Source organism: Anabas testudineus, chromosome 13 (genome assembly GCF_900324465.2).
Source record: "Anabas testudineus chromosome 13, fAnaTes1.2, whole genome shotgun sequence".
Lineage (NCBI taxonomy): Eukaryota > Metazoa > Chordata > Actinopteri > Anabantiformes > Anabantidae > Anabas > Anabas testudineus.
The window spans coordinates 11,943,305-11,952,976 of NC_046622.1; the positions used below are offsets into that span (position 1 = coordinate 11,943,305).

The window sequence follows — 9,672 nt, forward strand, 5'->3', positions numbered from 1 at the left end:
ACTTTTTCAATAGCTGTGAGGTCCTGTAATTGTTCCACAGACTTTATGTCAGTAGAATAATTACAAAAATCTGTGATTTTTGTTTTTGTTGATCTCATATCCCTGGAAGATTAATGCTTTAAAAAAAAAAGCAAAGAAAGTAAATTAAAATGTATGTATTTTTTACTTATTTTTATTTGTATTTTTGTGTATCTACATGGCTCTCCTTAGTTTTTACAAGTTTAAGACATTATCTAATTGCTTAGAATTTAGTGCCAGTCTCAAAATGCAGATAGAGTAGCAAGATGGGATGAATAAAAACAAAACTTTGCTTGATTGTTGCATATTTTCAAATTAAATGTTTCTGATTCCTGTGTGTTCTTACAGTCAAGCCTTCTAAACCGAGGTGCTGGATGGATGGCAAACTGCTGGAGGGCAGTGACGTCAAGCTGAGCTGTAAGTCCAGTGACGGTTCAGACCCCATCAGCTACAAGTGGGAGCGAGTGCTGGACAAAGGCAAGAGTCTGGGCAAACTGCCAAACCTGGCGCTGATAGGTAAGAAAAGTAATTGGCACTACAGTGACATGCTGATTCAACATCTAGCCCTCTGCAGAGAAAAGTTATAAAGATTCATTTTCATATTAGTGATTTTTGTAGGCTGCATTTGTCCAAGGAGGTGTTTTGCTGAGTCTCCCATCTACACATTCATACCCCGGCATGCACCGCCACCTACATCTGTCCAAATCGACTACATTCTTCTCAGATGCTTCATTAGATCAATTTATAGTTATAATGTTTTGCTCACGGGCACTTATATGGGCTTGGATAGGCCATTGATCCTGCATGCCTGTATTATCTTTTTACTACTGCCACCCCCCCTCAGATTTGAGCAATAGGCTTGAACCAGCTTCTTCTGCTGGGATGAGTTAAAAAACACAAGGATCAAGGCTAATACTGTGATCTGATGAAGATCTCTGTGACGCTGAAATGCCTGCATGCATGAAGTCTATGTGAACTGAGGGTTTCCTTGGATTGTGTGTAAAGCACAGAAAATCAAATGTAATACCCAGAACTGGACTGGCAGCTCCTACTACATTCTGTACCAAAATAAAACATTGGCTCGATAGTAGCCCTAAGGCATATTTCATTCACATGGTGTGGATTTTGGCATTCCTCTTGGATCATAACCAAGCATATCTGCTTCTAAATAGTAATAGAGACGGTTTATAGCAGAAAAACTAATGGCAGAGCAATTCTCCCCACTGCGTATTCTCTAAATTAGCACAAACATTCCCGGGATGCCAAATTCTTTTCCCTCCAGTGTTCAACTGGCATCCGTGATGGCACGTGCCCAGGCAAAAACGTTCAAATTAATGACCTCCACCAAACAACACCTGTTCAGTCTAATTAGTTTTCATTGGACGATAACGCACAGCGTCAGCAGCCATTATTTATGGGTCTGGTGAACGGTAATATTACATGGCTGTCATTGGTGGGAATGACTAAATATCCTAAGAGGCTGAGGGGCTTCATTGCTTTCTCAGAGACACTCCAGCTGCACTCTCTAGGGCTCCTTTAGTGTGATTGGCCTCACTCCTAAACAAACACTCTATCAGTGTCTAGCTCTCTTCCTCATCCCATGGATGTCTGTCTCTTAATTTTTATTACTTTATATTTGAGTTTCTTCCTCTGTGCTGTAACTGTAATTGGCATTGAGTACGGTACATGCAGGAATATATGAGATATATGTACTTGAGTACAAATAGCCCTTTCTAAAAATAAATAAAAAACTGCTTCAGCTGCATTAACTCTTTTTATTCCCCAGATCTCAAGAACCCGGAGATTGTGACTCTGAGGAACCTCACCATGGACAGCACAGGTGTCTACAGGTGCACAGCAAGCAATGACGTTGGAGAGGAGAACTGCACCATTGAGGTCACAATGCAGCGTGAGTTTTGATAGAAAGAGGGAGTGGGGGCAGGGGGTCAACCTCGCAGCTTTCAAGTCAACTTAAAACTGACACCCTGATGGATGGTTGTTGTTTCAAACTGTCGCTCGAAATGCGTATATTCCATCCCACACCTCCATCCGCCCATTTTCCCAGAGCGTTACTACACTGGGGACTGTGCTGAACTTAAATTTGTGGCTGCTGGCCACCACCTCTGCTCCCAGAGTTGTGTTTCACTGTCACTCTAATGTGTTTCCTGAGAGGTCCAGGGCAGTTGGGGTCATGTGTCAAGGAAATGACACATGTAATAGCTCAGCAGAAAAGTTTGATAGCCCTGTGTTAAATTGAGTTTGGACACGATGGCACTAACATAGAGCGTTGCTATATTTCCTGTGGCTGACCATGGCGCAGAAGCATGTGCAAAGATTAAGAATGAAAACTACAGATTTAAATGTAACAGTTAGTAATCTCTCATCACTTTCTCCTTTCTCTTCACAGATGTGCGAGATGTAGGAATGGTCGCAGGTGCAGTGGTGGGAATATCCCTTGGTGTCCTCATTGTCATATTAATCATCTGGCTCGTCTTCCGGAAAAAAGAGAAGAAGAAGTACGAGGAGGAGGAGACTCCAAATGAGATCAGGTTAGTTTCATTTTTGAATTGTTCGTTGTGATTGAAAAGTTTTAATCTAGGTGACATGACAGAAAAGGCAGAGAAAAAATACATATAGAAATCAGTTTAACTGCTTAAAAAACTGTGTGGTAACCCGTGTGTGTTGACCCCTCATCGACCAGTTCAATTCAGTTCATTGCATTTACTGGAACCTTTGATTTGTGGCCACACCTAGGCAGGTCAGATGCTGACACAGCCACTGCCCTCATATGCATAGATGTGTTTAATAACTGTTTTCCTGCCTGGTAGGGAGTGTTTATTCCTCACTTCAAAGCCTGCGTGTTTGGAGGATCCTGTGGACCACTAATGACACTTGTAAAAGCAACAGCATTTTCTGTCACAGACTGCAGTCGGTGTAGGTGCATATTTACCGATGTAACTATGAATAATGCAGTCTGGTTGAGGGACAGCTTCGAGTAAATAATGTAGACATGATGAAGTGTTTTCTGTTTTTATACCATGTTAAGAGTCTGAGCTGTTCTGCTAATGTGTCCTCAACCAGACCGCACCAGCTTTAGTGACGCACATCTCTTGGGTGTGTTTTTAGAACCAACCTCACTGCTGTTTAAAAATTTTAGTTTTTCTTCCAAGAGTTATAAAACCTTCAGTGTGTCTGAGACAGTTCCTAGTAGCCAGCCGTGCACAGACGAGAGGTTTCTATTTCTGACTTTCTGTAGAGAAATTATAAGCCTTACTGTACATCAGTGGAATAATATTACCTGCTGAGTCTCACAACCCACACACCCTGGTGACTTGGTGACAGTGATTTATAATAACTGCAAAGATCTGCAATTTTATTACCATCCAAGTAACAATCACGGCATAAATTACCTTCGTTTTGGTGATTAATGGTACTCTCAATTGAATTCTGTGTAATTGTTTTTGCCATGCAGTTTCTATTCTTCTTCGTTATTTTTTTTTTGTCTCCTGCCATAAAAAGCTAAGGAAAACATAAAATTATAGAAGAAAGTTTTCATTGTGTTATCAGCAATATCAGCCAAGCTTTTTTTTTTTCCTTAAACAGTTGTATCTTGGGAAGTAGTCATTTCAGCAGATTTCATTATTCCATGTAAATGTGTTTCACAAACGCTGAAGCTGAATTACATGAGGTCCCATGTGAATACGAACAGTACTGTGGTACTCTGTTTTGCAGTTCAGTGCGTATGTGCCTTTCTTTTCTCTATTTTTAGGCATCCAGTTAAGATAATATGGACCTTGATCAGTGTTTGCTGTTTGTTTCTAACCACAGGGAGGATGCAGAAGCTCCCAAGGCCAAACTAGTGAAGCCCAATTCCCTTTCTTCATCCCGTTCTGGCAGCTCGCGCTCTGGTGCCTCTTCCACCCAGTCCATGGTGCACAATAGTGCCCAGCGCGGTCACCGTCCCCGCCCACCTGCTGTAGCAGCTCTCAAGGAAAATGGACAGCCTCCAGGCTTCACCCAATCCCCTCCAGCCTACACTACAGTGGTCCCCTCCAAGACCCCAGAGCCCCCTGCCACTCCCAAATACAACTCCAGTAACATGTCAGGACCCACACCACCAACCCTCATGGTGCCCGCCCAGACCAAGGCCTTTCAGACTGTGTAGGACTGAAAGATAGCCCTTTCCTGCAGCCATGTGAGACTAGCACCCCTGCCTAAACCCTCTACCCCCTCCCAAAGACTAAGACTTTTCCATAAACAAAGAAATGCAACTATAAAGGATGTAATTAAAAGAATCAATACTATTAGTCCTAAACTAAAAGTACTTTTAATGAATGCATACATTATAAAGGGAAAAATAAGACATGCTTGCCCCCTACTGAGTTACATAAAACAACAAAACTAATGAAAAAACAAGACCTGAGATACCACACTGTACGTGTCTCTTGGCTAAAGGCAGAACTTCTTTTCTGAGTTCCTTCTTTTGGCTTTGGAAGACACAGGGTAGCATGTGCAGTGAGGTGGAAGGAGCCCCCTAGTAGAGGTTTTATTTATTTATCAAATCAAAGGGTTAGGCATGCAGCAGAGAAAAACAAGGAAAAAATGGGAACAGTAAAGGCTGTATAATAAAGCCAAACGCTGAGCCAGGTACAAATGGAGTCATGCAGCTGTTAAGCTTCAGTTGTCATCAAATACTGGATGGCTATAGCCAGGGTGGAAAGAAGGATGAAGAAAGTGTGCAACACAGCCACTGATTTGTTTTTCTCTGGGAGAAAGGGGGTTGTCAATCTCTGATTCATGTCACCCTGCACCTCCAAATGGCTGCTTCCAGCACCTGCTCCGAAACCACAAAACCCTTTGCCTCCCGTGGGCTGGACCAAGTGTGCCCATCCATGTGGACAGAGAGTGCGCGGCATGTGCATTATCTGCTCCGATGCTCTCGGTCTTTTCATGCTCTCAAAACGAACCCACGAGAAACCACGGCGGTCCTGATACTGACTCAGCTGGCTCATCAGCTTTACCAACAGCTCACATGCTTTACCAATTATCAGGGGAAACTTCAGGTACAAGGATGTAGCATTGACAGTGGAGTCAAATCAATGGAGTTGGTCTCCCTCTCCCACATCCTCTCTACCTTTATAGACATCCTTTTCTGATCCTTAATATTGTCCCCAAATAATTAAATAGTACGTATTAGGCCTATAGCAAGTCAATACTTTAAATATAGATGATAAGCATCTAGTAGACCAGCTAGACTTGTTTTTCTTCTCTATCGTTTCTGTTCTCCTTTGTCTCTTCTCTCGGAACAGGTTGTAAAGGGTGACAGACAGCTATATGTCCATTCATCCATATTAAGAAGTGCCACCAATCCCTAGAATGGGTTATTATTGTTGCTTTTATACTGTTTTGTTTACCTGTTACATTTCTGACTGAAACCAAAATCTGTCACCATGAATGTGTGATGTACAAAGATGGTGGATCCTATTGTTTTCAGCCTCCTCTAAAAAACCGAATCAATATTTGAGCTAAGGCACAAAGAATTGACTTTGATATTCAGTTTTACAGTTACTATGTTTGAATGAAGGGAGTGAAGAGTATGATTCTAGAGACTTCACTTGTATAGGGTGTGTATGGTAACATTGTCAGTTTTCTCCCTGGATCCGTAACAATGGAGTGGCATTCGATTGCTGTCTCACTGATTCACTGGGTCCTGCTTGGTTATTGGTCGAGCTGCGGTATCGGCCAATCCTCCCTTTGTCGCATCCTCAGACAGACCCAACGCAGGTTGATTGAAAGTAGCTGAAAAAAAGGGCAAGTAGCCTATCTAGTGTGCCTTTACAATCCCCTTTTCCTTTGATAGTTTCTTTCTTTGTCCTTATCTTCAGCACACCATTGGTTAAGTCTCTGTTCACATCAGCTTTGAGGGTCAGCAGCAGCAAATATTGGGAGATACAACTTCACAAACTTGTCCTAGTAATAACAGATGCAGCCTAGGGAGCACCAAGCAGAGGAAATTATCCATGGTGAGAACGCAATCCCATGCCACAGGACAATGTATTGTACATTCTGTAATCAGTCTTGTTTTATATTGTACATACAGATAGATATACGCACATGATGTCATTTAATTTAATAAGTAAGGGTATGTGAGGGGAGATTTTCCCCTTATGAAAGAGTCAAATGAGAGACCCAAAAGTGAATTTAAACCATGTGTTTTGGTACAAATGTTGTGCTCTAAGTGAACTATTGAAGCCCTCTATGTCACTGTTGGCATTTTTATCTTTGAGCCCCGTGTTCATATGAAACAAATGTAAATCTAAATGGCAAGTGTAGAAAAAAATGATCATGATTAGCAGTGAGATAATGAGAAAACACACACAAATATTGGCTTTTCATATTAGTTATGCCGCGCCATTTCTTTAAGCACCATCATCGGGTCAAAAATGTACCCAGCACTTTGATTACTAACAAGTTATCTTTAGCTAATATTTAACCCTTTTAAGCCTTTTATCCAACTAAAATATATCAAAATCTAAAGGCAGATTGCAGTGAAATGTCATGAGCACTTTCAGATTATGTGGGTTTTATTTGAATGACTCCTTTATTCTCAGGATAAATTTGAGTTTAGCTCCACTGCTCGTCGGAAGAATTGCAAATTAACACTTTAATATTGCAGCCTGTAATGAGCGCTGCTATTCTGAGTGATTTAACCTCAAAAGTTCTGAAAGCCAACATCTGCCTGAGAAGCATCTGTGGTTTGACTTCACATGCGGGGTTTCATGTGACTTAACTGTAAGGGTCATTTAGAAGAAATGCCTTTTATATTCAATTAGAGACAGCAGTTCATATTTGACCAGGGAAGCTACTGTTATATGTCTGTGTGCGCGAGCTTGCGTGCATGCATGCATGTTTGTGAATGTGTGCGAGTGTGTATGTGTGGGTGTGTGCATGTAAATTCAGTATACGCCCTTGGGCCACACCCACCCATTCTCATGTTAGCCATTCGAGATGAATGAGAAGGATTCAGTCAAGCAAAGTAACCTCTATCTAAATTTATATGATCGCAGATTGGCAGTGTTTGTTTTCATTTTCACCGCCTCACACACTGGCATTTGAAGGCACACACACAATGCAGACATGTAGAAGCTGAATATATACACACGTTAACAAGTGCACATGGCACAGTGAGGTAAAGAAATCGGTGTGTGCAAGTGCAACTCACACAAACACACACACACTCACACACACAATCTTCACAAAGCCCAAACAGCAATCCTTGTTATTTCTGCTCCTTCAGAATCAGTTTGATGGATCGAATGTCGGGAGGTATTACGACTGACTGATGGAACCAGGATACTAAATTCAACACAGAAAGGGACACTCTACACTGCATCACCCAGGGGATATGCACACAGGCACACACACACAAATATACTAAAATAGATACTGTAACACACACAGCTGCATGCACACACATGCACACATTCAGACATTGATATGCATCTTAACAATCTGGATAGCATATGCTTCAAGACTTTTTTCATGGCAATCTGCAAGGGAAGTACTGGGAATCAGGAGAGGTATAACTGGATTGACATTGAGCCAGGGCTGTAGGCTCCTGCCATTGAAATTCCCTCCACCACAGATGAAAGTAGCAGTAGAGGTGGAAGAAGGGATGCAAGTCTTCCAGCTGTTAAATTCCTCCAAGCTTTTTGATTTGCTTTCAAGCAACTGCAAGTCTCAGGTGGCAGATTCTCCAATTTATGAGCCCTCGCATTGCATCTCTCCTCTCATGTGTGCAGCTTTGTGGCCTGACAAACCTGCACTATTTCCAACAAACAAATTTTAAGGAGCTTTTGTCAGCCAGTAGAAAGTGAAGGAGGTAAAGTCTTAACATACCTCGAGAGTGTCAGCAGCACATTCAGTTTCATTCTTCAAAACTGTATCCATCAGCACTATATATTGTCTTATTATCAACACTCAAAGGTGCAGTTACCATGACATCGTTAATGGCTATCCTGTGTTATATGATAGGGGTATGGACCTCATGTAGCCACAATGTTTTATGTTCTATTAAGTGGTTTTATTTCTGATAAAAGCAGTAGAGCAACGCGACATGATGCTCAGACTTTGTGGCTGGGGCTTGTATGTCAGTATAAGGGAATGTGATGTACTGTTACTGCTTAGAGAGGAGATGGATGGGGCTGAAGTCAACCTCAAGAAGGAAAGCAAAGGTACCTGCATGTCATAGGAGATTGAGCAGATGAACGGGAATGCTTTGCTTTGATGTAACATAACTGTATTCGGCTAAAAAGAAAAAAAGAAAAAAAAAAGAAAATCTACAATTGTAAATATATTCACAGAAAAGAAAATTATGAAGCTTTATTTTTGTCTTTCTCTTTATTTGAAATTTTCATCCATGTACTTTGCACTTTTTTCTGTGCTATGTGCTCATCACCGGCCTGTGTGGGATCTGTGTGGTTGGCTGTTTCTCTTGACTCCATTGTTTTGACGTCAAGGGGAGACACGCTCAGTGTGGCGTCACTGAAAGGAAATGTAAGACACTTCTGTTTTCTTTACTCTCATCTGTTTTTTCTGCTGTGGCTTCTCTTTGGTTTTGTAAAACAGAACAGAAGTTTTTGGTTTGTTTTTTGTTTTCTTTTCTTTCGTTTGATGAAAACAATCCATGTAAATATCACAAGTAAAAAATGTATATTTTTACGACTTCTGAGTTATTACTCTTTCATTTGCAAATAAAATATTCAATGACAACCTAGTTGGTCTTGTGGCATCTTGATTTGAATTTTCAATGAGATATATCTGAACTAAAATTTATATGCATCCAAAAGCTTTACATTTACTTGTCAAGACTGAGTAAATAAAATAAACATTAATTACATAGCAACATGTATTGTAACATGCCATATGAAGCTGCAGGGCACTAACCTACTCATTTAAAGGAACCTACTCATGTGCATGTATAAGGGGTCCAGAAATGTAGAAGCTCCTTCTCCTGCTTCCTCCACTACAGTCTCTGTTGATTTCTGTCCTTGCAATGTTACGCTGACCCCTGTGGAAACAAGGTCAGTGATATCTATTGACCTGTCAGCCACTTATTGACTGACATTCATCTCCTTCCTCTGAAAATTGAATCTATTGAACTGTCGAGATGGAGTGTCCACGCCAAACCTTGTTAAAGAGACAGGGTGTGACTTTATCTTCGAGCTACATTGCACACAAAAAGTATGACATGAAGTCCCAAAAACTGTGTGTTGACCATGTGGAAATGACACCCTGAGTAAATGCGCATGAACGAGCCATAGGGGATAATAGAATTACTGGTGTGTTCTCCAACATCTGTTTGTTAGAGAGCTGGCTGCAGACTGCACACCAAATTTACATCTTTTTCAAAACGCTGCATCCATATCAAGCAGGATCAAATTTTCAAGGCCAGATTCACATCTCTCCACTCCCTGGTCCATGCCTCTGTGCCCATTGTTCCACATGATTAGCCATGTGTGATGACACGTACACACATTTGACGTCATTTGGTTATGGCTAGGTCCATCAGAAAACTCGAGTTGATGGTATAAAGTGTTGCAATTATACTAAACGTGTTTATAGGTGCATTTAGGTTGCATCATTGTTGCTGCA

The 9,672-nt window shown here is 41.2% G+C and overlaps 1 protein-coding gene across 1 annotated transcript in view; it reads left to right on the forward strand.

Moving 5' to 3' along the window:
• The window catches only part of clmpb (CXADR like membrane protein b), a 54,769-nt gene extending 46,004 nt beyond the window's left edge, over positions 1-8,765 (forward strand). Inside the window, exons 4-7 of the mRNA XM_026378558.1 lie at positions 367-534; positions 1,805-1,927; positions 2,426-2,567; positions 3,847-8,765. Coding sequence (XP_026234343.1) covers positions 367-534; positions 1,805-1,927; positions 2,426-2,567; positions 3,847-4,183 — 770 coding nt within the window. The 3' untranslated portion in view covers positions 4,184-8,765. The remainder of the gene's footprint in view (positions 1-366; positions 535-1,804; positions 1,928-2,425; positions 2,568-3,846) is intronic.
• The last annotated feature ends 907 nt before the right edge of the window (positions 8,766-9,672 follow it).